We start from the raw sequence: 13,955 nt of genomic DNA, 5'->3' as shown, positions 1-13,955 counted from the left end.
ACCATTTTTCTTGAAGCAATCCTTCCCATGAGTGATAGGGACAGAGACTTCCCTCGAGTCAGATTGTCTTCTACTTTCATTAAAAGTGGCATGTTGGTTAATTCAGTTAAATCTGCAAGCCTAGGAGAGTTAGCTCTTCTGTGTTGTGCCACTGGCTCAGCAAGAGGTTGTTTAGTTTCCCTGGAGTGTAAATCTTTGCAATCTTCCTGGCACTTCACAACGGTCCTGGTGATATGTTAAATAAGGAATTGTTGTGGAATTTGGTGATATAAATTAGACTTGTTTTGCGGTAAATCTTTTAGAACCTACCATCATATTAAACACTACAGCCAAAGAAACAAAAAAGTGCTCACAGATTATCCTAACAAAGGAAAATTAACTCAAAAAAGCCTTTTAAACAATCTTGTGTTTTTGGATTACAAATGAATTAATTTACGAGATGCACTGTAGGTACTGTGCATTGCCCAAGAATGTAAGTGTGCACATTGTTTTCATGATCAATAATATAAATTATTGATCATTTTGAAGTAGATGTTCTTGCTGATGTTCAATTTTACATGAATGTCTGCAAGAACTTTTCCCATCCTTTTGTTCAACCACTTGGAGTCACCAAAAGCTTATATTTTACACTGCATGATTTACACTGAGATGTACGCTTCATTGCCCAAGTGTACAAATAACTAACTAATATGTAAACCGTTTCACCATAACGTAGGAATGCTACTGTGTTTAGTAACGACTGTGTCGTCCATGTGGCCTCGGTCTCCACATCAACCAATTATTCTGATTGATTGACTGAGTATTTGCAGATGTCCTTACAGCCTTTATTATAAAGAAGATGTGATTGTGAGCTTCTGATAAAGCTTCAAAGCCAGAAAGTATAATCCTAGAAAAAGTGAAAAAAATGCTGCTCTTCTTTTTATTTTTAATGCATTTTGTTATTAATAGTTGTCCTACATTGTCACTGTAATACATCGAAATGACAAACACATCTGTACCATAGCTACAAAAATAAAAGCACTTATTGGTCAGGAATCGTCGCATATCCACCACTAACTAAAGTAGCGATTTAGCAAACGCCTCCTTGCCTGAGACCCTCTGAGACTTTATACAAACTCTTTTTCATTTGAAGGCTTGTGCAGTACTCTGCTCTCTGCTCTACTGATGTGTTATTATAGGGCTGATCCACCTCTGTGTGTCTTTAAATATTACATTATTATACTACTTTAAAACATAAGGGAAATGATCTGATGCCAATGTAAAACTGTACAGTTGTATGATGAAGAATAAAATAAAAGACATGGTTGATATTCCAGGTCCTAATGCTGGATGAAGTGTTCAGATTTTTAAAGTAGCATTCTCAGCTGAACCTTCCGATTGCTTTGATTCTAAATGTTGATTTTAAACTTAATTTGGTCCTCGCAAAGAAACAGCCACAGCGGCATGCTTTTCACAAGTAAAAATACAGTTTCTTTACACATTCAAGCATTTCAGTTTGAACAAGAGGAAGTTACAGCAAAACTAGAGCCTTTGTGTCTAAGGTCTGTTGTTTTTAGAGATCACACACATAGACAACCACACCACAGGAAGCCACAGACATGAACACAATTTCAACTTCTCATAAAGATCTGTCTGTTAAAGTTGTGCAGTCAAAGCAAAAGCAGACGGTTCAAGGTTCTTTATTTGTCACATGCATAGTTATACAAGTATAACACACAGTGAAATGTAGCCTGACACGCTCCTCGACATGTGCAAAAAAATGGGGGGGGGGGGGGGGGGGGGGGGGTGTAGAGGAAGAACATTAACATATATATATATATATATATATATATATATATATATATATATATATATATATATATATATATATATATATATATATATATATACACACTGGGTGAATGTGCAGTAGTAGCAGCAAGCAGGTGAATTCTGTACATTAATATGAATAGACATCTGACTATTTTACAGGATAGACAATATAAACATATTTAAAATTAAAGGAATTGAAATGTACATTGTTCCTTGGTTTAGTGTCTGGAAGAGTCCTGTCTCAGTCAATTATAGATGATGTGAGAGGGCGGGTGTGTGTGTTTAGGGCACGGATGGCTTGGGGATAGAAGCTCCTCTTGAGTCTCTCTGTCCTTGCCCGGAAGATGCTGAACCTTCTACCAGATTGCAGAAGTTGGAACAGTTTGTTGCCAGGATGGGACGGGTCCTTCAGTATCTGCGCTGCTCTAGTCCGGCATCTCCTGGTGTAGGTGTCCTGAAGCGGGGGGAGAGCAATCCTGCAGCAGCGTTCTGCTGTACGGATCACTCTCTGGAGAGCTTTTTGGTCCTTCACACAGCTGTTCCCGAACCACGATGTCATGTTCTGTGTGAGGATGCTCTCCACAGCGCCTGTATAGAAAATCCTGAGGATCTTTGGAGAGACTCTGAACTTCCTCAGTTGTCGTAGGTGATACAGGCGCTGCCTAGCCTTTTTGGTCTGGACCTGAATGTGGGCAGCCCATGTCAGGTCTGAGGAGATGTGGACACCAAGATACTTGAAGGACTGCACCCTCTCCACTGGAGCTCCATTGATGATAATGGGCTTGTAGTCTCTGTGCTAACCCCTTCTGAAGTCCACCACCAGCTCCTTGGTCTTGCTGACGTTCAGCTGGAGGTGGTTGTCCTGGCACCACGATGCCAGATTCTTCACTTCATCCATGTAGGCCGCCTCATCGTTGTTGGAGATGGCACCCAACACCACTGTGTCATCAGCAAACTTCACAATGGTGTTGGAGCCATGGGTGGCCACACAGTCAGAAACACCAAAGCTGTTCCTGCCCTTCAATTACAGAGCACACTGTTTTATTCACTTCAGCAAACAATTGTAATTACAAGAAAAACGCTGTGTAAATTGCTGTGTAAAAGTTGAATACTTTGTATGATGCTGAGGTATAATGACCTTTGAAGACACCGTCTGTATGAAGAAACATGCTGCAGGCACTGCTCAGGTGTGGCTTTGGCCCATTCTCCCACACATTCAAATCCTGAAGGTCCCGTGGCCCGTGCTATAACTCCCCATAGATTTGGATTCAGGGCAGCTGATTGGCTGGTACCAGTTTAGAGTTTCCTTGGCCGTGTGTTTGGCATCATTGTCTTGCTGAAACATGCACTCTTTGTTCATCCTCCTGGTAGATTTTTGTCAGGAATGTCTCAGTACATTATTCCATTCATGCAAATTCAGCTCCCAGAGTCCTCAGTGGAAGCTTCGGTAGTTTAGACATTCTTCTGTAACCAATGTCATCGTTATGTTTCGCAGCAATACGATTGCAACAGTCCTTAGACGCTCACTGGTTTTATATATCATGAAATGTCCATTGTGTGGCACATTGGTAATGACACAACGTTTTATTGGCCATCAATTAGGCCTGAACCAGCTGATAATAATCAGTACTAAGTGACAGGATTGCTTTCTAATTACTGACAGATTTCAGCTGATGTCATGACTTTCCATGTGATTTCCCTTTCTTCATGTGTTCGGTACTTTTTCCCCGCATCTTTTCTTATTGTTACACATCGATGGTTTGATTTCTTTAGATTTATCGCATAACTGCTGCATCTATTTCATGCATCATGCATTCATACATTTAGTCCAAAATGTGTTTATAGAAAGATTATTTGACTTTAAATTCACTTTATCACAATTCCAAGGCTGCTCAGCACCTAAGAAGCCACTGCTTTACAATGAAAAGCCAGGATAAAGTTTCCAACTTCCCAACAATCTTACTTTAGTGAGAACTCCCCAGTAAACTGATGGAACAAAATGTTTGGCCATAAAGGCTGAAATAAGCAAACTTGAAGCCTAAGAGGTCCAATTTTGATATTCCTTTGAAACTCCCACGATGAGGAACCTAATGAGGAGGATGATTGAAGGTTGTTATCATCATGTCCTCATCCAATCAGAATGCAAAATAAAACAGCCACCAGGTTGTTGTTTGTTTGTTTTTTTTAGTTTTGTGACCTTTTCAAAGTGGACAGACAACAATAAAGAGACAGGAGATAACAGCAGGGGACTTTTCATTTAGCGACTTGACACAGAGAATACAAGAATATCATTTCATTTATTCATTATACATGTTTTGGAGCTGCAATATGCTGGTGTACAGACAAGCTCTGTTTCAGAGATGGGCTTTTAACCAGACGCATTATCTATAGTTTCCAACAGCATTGCTTTCTGGTAAAAGAGTCCAGGTGCTGAACTTGCAAGATAAAGTTACAACATTCGATTTGTTGTGTCCAGTGTCCTGACTTTTTTGGAAACAGGTTTAGAAATGATGAAAGAATACAATCAAGTCTTGGCCCCTGTGCTATCCAACATAACAGAACATAGTAATAAATAATATGGTCTTCAGATGATGCACATACAATTTCAGGTGAACAACAAAATAAGACGTATTACATCGTATAATTATTTATTTAACAAAACGAAGCCAACACACAGAAGCAGTGTGTGAAAAATTAAATACAATATTACTGCTTCAGCGGGAGTCACATAGCCGCTAGCTGCTAATAATCAGATAATCTGTTTATGTGCTTCTTATATAAATTTTTTAGTGCTGTCAGTGTTAATCTCTTTAAAATGATGTTAACGCCATGACCGCATTAATGCGGCAAATCTCAGTTAGCGAGTTAAGGTGGATCTCCCCGTGCGTGGGGCTGCACGGCATCAACGTGTTGACGAGCTAACCACGCTAACGCATTGATGCCATGCAGCTCTATGCACGGGGCGATCCACTTTAACTCGCTGAGATTTGCCGCATTAATGCGGACAGCACTGAAAAAATTTGGAACAGAATAAATGGACCCTTGCAGAGCAATAGCAATTCATGTTTACGTAGTTCAAACGTGTATAATAAAAGATATTATCTTCTACTTTTTTATAATAGAATATTATTTTATTGCATCTCCATGAGCTTTGTGCATTACATTGTTTGTTTTTAGAATCTGTTATTGCATGGTAAAAAAAACCAAAAAAAAAAACCTTTATGACCATTGTGAAGACATAGTATATACAAGATTATGCAAGATGTGTTGTTGTGGAGAAACCACCGTACACTTCCCTGTGATGGCTTAGTATTGTGCAAGCATAATACTTGCCTTGGTGGTCTCTGGCTGCACTGTGCTGTGCTGCAGGTTTGATATTAAAACTAAAATTAATGCCAGTGAGTTAAGAACCTTTTGGAAGGACCCTCATTTAAAGAACACCTCATAAATAAGACGTTAAAGGTTGAGTAGCAATATAGAGAAAAGCAAAAGTCATTTCACAGTCTGCTTGTATTTCATCAAATGTGATGGAAAGAGCACAAAGGAGAAAAACAGAACTCGTGCTGGTGATGATGTTGGTGAGAACATAAACCAAAGACAGACAGATACAGACAACTGAGGAAAACATGCCCAGAATGCACCTTTCAGGATAACAGTGACCCATGGAGCTAAGTGGGACTAAGAGATCCTCCAACATCTTTCAGCTATTGTGAGCACTCAGCTATCTCTGCCCTGAACTCAGATTGTACAGGGGGAACATCTTTTGAACAGTGCCTATCACCATGTTCTTCCTGAAGGTATCTGTGGTGAAATAATACGCAATGGGGTTAAGCACTGTGTTTAGACAAGCCACCGCCAGGCTGTAGCGGTATGCAGCCAACATGGGGTGCATACCGCTACAAGTTCTAGAGGTTATAGGCTCTCTGTGCAGGGAGAGGACAACTAGGGTAGCATGGTATGGAGAGAAACTGAATAGGAAAATAAGCAGACTTGTAGCAATCATCCTCCGGATCTTTCTGCTGTTCAGCAGATTTGTCTGAGCCACAGTGCTTTTTTGAACAGTATGAACCAATATCCAGGAGCATACTAGCATAATTGCTAAAGGGAGCCCAAACCCCAGAAATAAAGTGGAAAAAACTACTGCTGGTTGTGTGGCATAAACCGGTGGGTTATCAAAGCAATGTTTAGTAACATTTAAAGAAACATTTTCACGCTTGAGGATGTAGATTGGCACACTTGGACCAAAGGACAGTATCCACACTCCAAGACAAATCAACCATGACTTCTGTCTTGCTCTCTGAATTCTTGTAGACATAGGAAAGCTGACAGCGACACAGCGGTCAAAGCAAATACAAGCGAGGAATAAGATGCTCCCATACATGTTGGCCTTCAGGATCAAGCCAAGGCAATCACACAACACCAGAGGAATGCCTTCTAATCCAAGGTGGTAGTAGATTCTCACTGGCAATGTGAGGATGAGTAAAAAGTCCGCCACGGTCAGGTTGGTCATGTAGACAACTGTTGGGGATCTGGATTTGATTTGACAAAAAAAAAATACCAGAGCTATAACATTCAAAGTAAGACCCACGATGAAGATGAAGGAGTACAAGCACACGTGGATGATGTCGAAGTGGTTCGTACTGTCATTGGTGCAGGTAGTGGTGTTGCTGATGGACATCGTGACCTGTGAGAAAGCAGAAAAAATAATGCATGAAAAAAACAGGTTTGTTGCAGGTTTAAGTATCAAAGAACAATTCATGTTCAGCTCAGATGTCGTCAATCAAATAACTGTAACTTATGTCATGTCAACATAAAGCTTCTTTGATTACTACGGCAGCAATGTTACAAACTACTATCTCAGCTGGGAAACAGTCAAAGAAGCACACACTGATCAGAACCATAAGTGAAGCAGCTCACTGAAGTGACTACACACAGTCACACACAGTTCTGAATTGGTGTAAGAAAAACAAACTGTCAGACTCCAACCTGATTCACCAAATCGAAACTGGACTTAAAACGAATCACAGTGAAGCTGGAATTACTGAAGCCGTCGTCAGGCCCAAGTCTTTGCAATATGTTAGTGATTAAAACAGACCTCGTCCTCGCACAGCTTCATACCACTGAAGGGACACTACAAGGATGATTGAGCTCTATCATTGGCTATTTGCTGGGTGGGCTGAAATCACATTCAGGTTACCCACAGAAGAGGCTCCGCAGTCAAAGCTTCTAGTACCAGTATTAGTAGCTCAGGAAGATAGGGTGGCAGAGGAGCCAATCACTGGCTTCAATGTGATTGAACACATGTTAGAGAGGGGAATAGAGCCGCCTCGTGCTGTGAAGGAGGATGTTAGCACAGTATTCTCCACTGACTGTAAGAAAGCGGAAGTCTTTTTAAAGGTGAGTTTGTTAGGAGCAACTCAGGCGGACCCCAGCAGCAGATCACAGTACGCATTTAGCTAGAGTGTAAATGACTTATCTACAGTGACAGAGTAACAATAACAGTTCTGGGATTGCAGGGATAACTGGCGGAGGACTTGAACGGTCTATGGGAAGAAAAGGGAGCAGAGATTACTGAGTGGACACTAGACTTGTAGTCAAGACCGCCTAAACCAAGACAATACCAAGACCACAAGGTATCGAGACCAAAACCAAGACCAAGACAAAGTCGAGACAAGACCAAGGCCACGTAAAAGTGGTCTCGAGACTGGTATCGAGACCAAGACAGGTCTTAAGACATCCAACTCTAGTGGACACAGAGAGAGGAAGACGAGGGTTGTGTGAGGTAATAGAGTTGGAGAGCTTATTTGTCACGAGTTTGGTAGAAGGCTCGGGCAGTGGTAGTGAGGAGCTGGGGGCTGAGGCGAGAAGAGTGCGTGCTGGTGGCAGCACAGGCAGATGGGCGTGGCCAGTTCCCCTTCTCCAGCACAGCAGCAGAAGGTAAGACAGCTATTGAGGGAGGAGATTGACATGTTTGCACCCAATGGTTTTTCTTACAGCACCTCCTTCTCAAAACTCCACCTCTCCTCTCCTGCCTGCTCACCCTCTCAGCCTCTCTGCATGACTCCGAGGAATTTGGACTCAGTGTATCCCTCTCATTTGAGTAAATTATGGTTGTGGAGAGATTACTCGAAAATGATGCATGGACTAATTCTCCTGTCTTCCTTCCCCCAGACCATATCTGTTCCTCGAGTCACAGTCCACTGGCTTCACTTAAACCCTCACCACCATATGGCCCAAGTGTGTGCATGTGTTTAACTGAGAACATGCAACTCAGTCCTGCTCTCTTGCCTGTTCTCGTCTAGGCCTTGCACTTGCACTTAGTCTGCATGCCTCCAGTTTAACCATTCATAACAGAACAGCACATCATGCTGCGTGTACGCACAGGAAATAAAAATCTGGAGTCTGGCAAAGCTGTTTCCACAGGGTGCAATCGTGGAAAAATAATCCCCCTCTGTGGAGTTTTTGCTACATAATCTGTAAAAGCTGTACTCAAAAGGCATTGTAGCTCCAACAGTACATACACAGTATAAACTTATTGCTTCACTAACACGTTATCAGGAAAGATAGCACTTTAAATGGCATATGTCCTTAAGTAGTTTGGGAGGACGAATGTAAAACAGTCTATCACATATGTTGCCATGCATATCCCCCAACCTACTCAAATATGTATGTGAGAAAAGAAATGAATGGACATGATGAAAAATTAGTCGTCCTATGTATTCTTTTGTTACAAGATCCCAAATCCACCATAAGAGCCTATTGCAGAGTACTTAAAAGTACTTCTAATGTTACCTTTCATAATTACACATCATACAAGTGCTCTGGGTTTACAGCTCATTCACTGTAACATTTCCATGTGGTTATAACAAATAGCTGAAAAGTCATTGGCTACCTGGAAGATTTTAGCTGAGAGCTTGTAAATGAAAATCCACGTTTGGCCAAATGTTGCGCTTTACTTTAGTTTACTGGGTTTTTGTTTTTTTGACAATTTGTAAAACATTTCACACCATGAAGACATGCAAAGGTACAACAGTATCTCTGCTTCTAAACATTATTTGTGTATGTTTGAAATAACATGAAATAGTCAGTGCATTTTCAAACCACTACATTTCTTTCAGTTTCATGTCGTTCACACAGACTAAGGTAAGGACAGGAAGATACACAAATAACATTCCCCACAATTTTCTGGTTTGGTTTTACCCTCTGTAGAGCTGAGTGACTAGTACTAAAATAGTGTTAAATAGTATAAAATAGTGTTTAAAGGTAATTTGTAAATGCGCTGATAGTGTGAGTTTTACCTGTTTGATGATTAAATTTATAAAGATCCAGTGGAAGCAGAAGAAGAGCACTTCTGTGGTGAGCTGATATCTTTGCCACAAGGCAGCTTCCTGTGCTGACATCGGTCAGCTTCTCTCTGCTCAGTTTTCACACGTGTGTGTGGTACGAATACTTTCTTTACATTTTCTGTACGTGTTATGGAAATGTATCCACACACAGTCTGTAGTTTGCTCTCATATCGTTATTGTTTGTGTAAACATAAACAAAATGAATTATGTTACAAATGTTATTGGGTCATCTCCAAGCAGATCTAAAAATCTTTGTATTAAAATAAAAATGACTATTTTCTAAATTCAAAGTCATGTGACAAAACAGACGAGGCTCGTTGTCTTTTTTAAGTTTTAGTTATTATTGACTGGCTTACATGAATAATGCTGAGCTTGATTTACTTCTAGCTTGATGTTAAATTTACATCATATTTATATCTTAGAAGAGAGATCCCTCTAGAGGCGAGCAAATCACCCGGGTTCTGTTCATCTGGATGTTGGAGGAAACATCAGTGGAACAAACCTTTCTTCAGTCACAGCTGACAGGATGTTACCCCAACCTTCCCCAAACCCCAACTAACAGTGACCCTGAGAGGTCAAGTGGACTGCAACTTAAGAAAACAACAGCAAATAGAAAAAAGCTGCAAAATAACACAAAACACAACGGAAATAGGAAAAAACACAAAACAAGCCCCAAAACTGGCATCGTTTTGGGGCTACATAGTTCTACAGTGGCAGAACTATGTAGATGTAAATGTGACTGAAGGAGCAGAACAAGTGTCAGGCTTAAAGAGTGTTTCAGTATTAGACATGCTGTGGCATATTAACATATTAATCTGTAGAGTTTAATTCGGCTCTCTCGTGTTTGTCAAATATTTTCACTATGTAAAAATAAATTTTTTAATTCAAGTTTCTTTTGTTTTTTCTCTTTTTCTGCTGTTTTTTTAAAATCGTCAAACACGTGACCTTTCATCACAGTCGGATATCAACCACACACAAAACTGCATGTCAGGATCCAGACTGGCTGGTCCTCCTCCTCCTATCAACCCTCCCACATATCTGACTTCCTGAGTGGGCCGTAGTTCTTCCCACAGTTCTTCAAATCAGCGAGGAAGAGCGCGACGGTGCGAACGACTGAGTCTGCAGACAGTTTATGTAGGAGGCTCGTCGCACACCCTCCTGTACACGCTGAGTCTGCAGAGTTCTGCTTTTCACCAAGTGTCCACATTTTCAAGTTTACAGATAAAATGTTCATGTTTGTGTTTTAGCTCTCATGGGTCCTCAGATGCAGCTAAAGGTGGGGCTTTAACAAATCACCCCTTCAAAGGAGTTCTCTTTAACTCATCGATCCTTGCTTCTTTGATATCGAGTCCTCTAAAGGTCAACAGCACTAAATGTTTAAAAAAGAAAATGTATTTTCTCATCACGAGCCCTAAGTCAGCTGAGTCACATGTCACAGATGCACCTCCATGCATTTGTGTTGATAACACACTGATAACAAGCTGTGGGTCTGTGTGAGGGTACGTCGATGATTTTGATCTTTTCAGAGAAGAATTTGTCTTTGGGCTGTGGAAATGACTTTAACCAGACACGAGCAGATACATGTAGCTTCAGGCTCACCTGTTTGTTTAGCTGTAAGTCCGAGACTAACTTCACATGTGGGACAGAAAAGTTTGTTTCTTCGTCTTTAATCCATTACATCGTTTCAAAACCCAGCTCGTTTTGAATAGTCTTTATTAGATGACGCATTAATGATTACAGACAACGGAGTTTGGATTTCTTTGGAAGTTCAGGATCGGTTATAAACTTGCTGACCAACAGTGATAAAGAAACAATGGAGATTTCTTTGTGAACAAATGTTCTGTAGACACCAGTTTGATATTTGAGGCTTTAATAGTGGAACAATAAACATTTCCTGTCACTGACCTCATTTGTGTCGTGTGCTGATGTCAGTGGTTCCACCACAACTTTGCAGCTACATGTTGAAAAGTCCATACAAGTTTTATTATGAGTTCATTTAACATTAACCAGAGAATGTTTTTTCTCAGTCCACTGTGAAAGGTAAGCGAATTAAGGCAGAAATGTAGAAAATCCCACAGCAATTCACAGAAAACTACATTCAGTGTCACAGTGGTGTATGTGGAAGTTTGTCTTCCTGCCAGAAGTTCTTAACTTTGGCTTGAATGATCCGAGTCGAGCTCCTAGTATTCAGTAAAGTCCCTTCAATTCACAAGTTGGAGTCACTTGTTCCTGAGAACTCTGAATGGAAGTCCGTGTCCTGGTATGATCACGTCGGCAGTACGTAAGGCCTCCTGGCGGCTGACCTCGTGTACTGCAGCGTTCATACTTAGATCCCGCCAGCTGTTCTCGTCTGAGCAGCACTCAAACAGATCTCCTGCGATCAGCACGGTGCCTGCTGAGGTCCCCTTCACCTGCACGCTGATATCTTGTCCTGTGTGGCCTGGAGTGGGAACTATAGACACCTGTGGATGAAACAAGACTATTTAAAAACACTACATACATTTAGAAAAACCAACGAGATCACCAACTCTGTCACAGGACTCAAATTTTGAGATTATTGTTGAAATTATTTAATAGTTTTTCTTTATTTTTACTACTTTCTACATTGTAGATACAAACTGAAGACGTCACCTATATGGAGCAAGATATATGGGATTATGTAGTAAAGACAAACGTGATAAATATGTTTTATATTTTAGATTCCAGCCTTTGCTTTGTTGGCAGCGCTGCAAACCCTCGGCCTTCTCTCAGTGAGCTTCATGCTGTCGTCACCTGACGTGTTTCCCCTCACAGGTGAGCCTGTCAGGGCTCATTTGTGGAATTTCTTGCCTTCTTAATGAGGTTGGGACCATCAGGTGTGTTGTGCTTTGAATGTGTCCCCAAGTGCTGTCACAAAAACCATCAAGACCACGATGAAACTGTCTGACATGAGGACGCCCCAGGAAAGGAAGAGCAGGAGTCCCCTCTGCTGCTGAGGATACATTCATCCGAGTCACCAGCCTCAGAAATCACAAGTTAACAGCAGCTCAGATCAGAGCCCAGATAGATGCACACAGAGCTCCAGTAGCAGACACATCTCTACATGTTCAGAGGAGACTGTGTGAATCAGGCCTTTATGGTCAAACAGCTGCTGAGAAACACAAGGAGTGGACATTAGACCAGAGGACATCTGTGCTTTGGTCTGATGGGTCCTGGCCTCCACAGTCACCTGACCTAAACCCAGTGTGGATGGTTTGGGATGAGATGGAGCTCAGAGTGAAGGCAAAGGACCAACAAGTGCTCAGCATCTCTGGGAACTCCTTCAAGACTGTTGGAAACCGTTTCAGGAGACGACCTCATGAAGCTCATGGAGAGAACGCCAAGAGTGAGCAAAGCAGGACTCAAAGCAAAGGCTGTTTGGAAGAATCTGAAATATCAAACATGTTGGAAGAACCTGAAATATCAAACATGTTGGAAGAACCTGAAATATCAAACATGTCCTGAGTTATTTCACACTTTTCTTGTTTACTACAGAATTTCATGTGTTTATTCATAGTTCTGATGCCTTCAGCGAGAATTAATGTAATCCGAATGAGAATACTTTATTAATCCCTAAGGTAATTATGTAAATGTAAATAGTGTAATAGTTCATTACTGCGTAAATAGTAATGACAACTGGTACACACACACACACACACACACACACACACACACACACACACACAGTCCGTGTTTGCATCGCGGTGGTTTCAGTGTGTTGTATTCCAGCTAAATGAAGATCAAAATAAGAAATAAATCTCTCGGTTCAACCTTTAAATTTCAGTGTGTGTTGTGACAAAAATGAAAAACTCACATGTTCATCAACGGTGTAAGTCTGTCCCTCTGCCAGCTCGCTGGGACTGTATCTGTCCCCTTCACTGACGTCATATCCTACAATCATCTTTGCAGTTGGGAAAAGACTCAGATTTCCAATGTGGTCTGAGTGTCCGTGGGTGCCCACGACCAACTCAATGTTTTCTGGGTCCAAACCTCTCTTTTTTAAGGTCGTCAGAAGGAAGTCCCGGTCCCACGGCCCCCCAGTGTCGACCAGGATATTCTTCAGTCCCGTTATCAGAGTGATGGTCCCGTCGGCTCTGAAGTTCCCGTCAGTCTCCGGACAACAATATCCGGGTTTCAGGACGGACACGGAATACGCCTGACCGCAGAAATCCAATTCCGTCTCTGACAGAGGGACTTTCTTAAGGGAACAACATCCACCAGAGGCTACCTCCATCACTGCAGTTACGGAAGTGGTGTGGAGCGTTTCTTCTTCTTCCTGAAAAAGCGGAATAAACAGAGAAGTCTGCTGCCCTCTAATGGTTGTTATCTGTTACTGCGGGTTTAAACCGACGACTGAAAGCATCTTTTATATAGTCATTGGGTTGGAGCAAAGCACGAAGGAGTATTAGGGCTTTATTCAGAAAAATATATTATTGATCAGTTTGAGAATAAAGCTGAAATAATACTCTGGACTTTACTCTCTTTATTATTAAAAAAAAGTCTGTGGTGATTATCGGCCTCTGCAAAACGCCTTCTGTAGATGAGTTAATGAGATCATACTTCAGAGTCAGTTTTAGTCATAGGAAATGATTTCTCTTTCAGCACAAACACAGTGTGGTGATAAGAATAAAGACAATGAAGAGATGGAACAGAAAGCAGGAAATGAAATGGCTGGAAATAAGACAGATGCCAGCATACAGATAGTTACACCCTCGTGAAAAAAGACGATGTATGTTGTTTCACAAGACACAGTAAGACAGCTGGTCAAGTGGTCTGTGT

General features: G+C 41.3%; 2 protein-coding genes across 2 annotated transcripts; both read right to left on the bottom strand.

Annotated features, from left to right (window-relative positions):
- Positions 1–5,223: 5,223 nt before the first annotated feature.
- LOC101479542 (lysophosphatidic acid receptor 6) lies at positions 5,224–6,490 on the bottom strand. Its single transcript, XM_004575976.4, has one exon. It carries the CDS (start codon positions 6,488–6,490, stop codon positions 5,534–5,536), a length of 957 nt encoding a protein of 318 aa, XP_004576033.4. The 3' UTR covers positions 5,224–5,533.
- A 4,364-nt stretch (positions 6,491–10,854) lies between these two features.
- On the bottom strand, positions 10,855–13,433 carry LOC143416593 (metallo-beta-lactamase domain-containing protein 1-like). The gene is made up of 2 exons (XM_076882008.1): positions 12,991–13,433; positions 10,855–11,620 (listed from the first exon to the last, which is right to left on the bottom strand). The coding sequence occupies exons 1-2, from the start codon at positions 13,408–13,410 to the stop codon at positions 11,378–11,380; spliced, it is 663 nt and encodes a 220-aa protein (XP_076738123.1). The 5' UTR covers positions 13,411–13,433; the 3' UTR covers positions 10,855–11,377.
- Positions 13,434–13,955: the final 522 nt, after the last annotated feature.

This window comes from Maylandia zebra, linkage group LG3 (genome assembly GCF_041146795.1).
Source record: "Maylandia zebra isolate NMK-2024a linkage group LG3, Mzebra_GT3a, whole genome shotgun sequence".
In the NCBI taxonomy this organism is placed as follows: domain Eukaryota; kingdom Metazoa; phylum Chordata; class Actinopteri; order Cichliformes; family Cichlidae; genus Maylandia; species Maylandia zebra.
The sequence above is the reverse complement of the archived record's forward strand: the minus strand, read 5'-3'. Positions and strand labels throughout refer to the sequence as shown.

Excerpts from the sequence above, each read along its gene's own strand:
- LOC143416593 (XM_076882008.1), bottom strand. The coding sequence starts at position 13,410 with ATGGAGGTAGCCTCTGGTGGATGTTGTTCCCTTAAGAAAGTCCCTCTG. Across the intron at positions 11,621-12,990 it reads CTTACACCGTTGATGAACAT|GTGTCTATAGTTCCCACTCC; the intron begins GTGAGTTTTTCA and ends TTTCATCCACAG.
- LOC101479542 (XM_004575976.4), bottom strand. The coding sequence starts at position 6,490 with ATGTCCATCAGCAACACCACTACCTGCACCAATGACAGTACGAACCAC.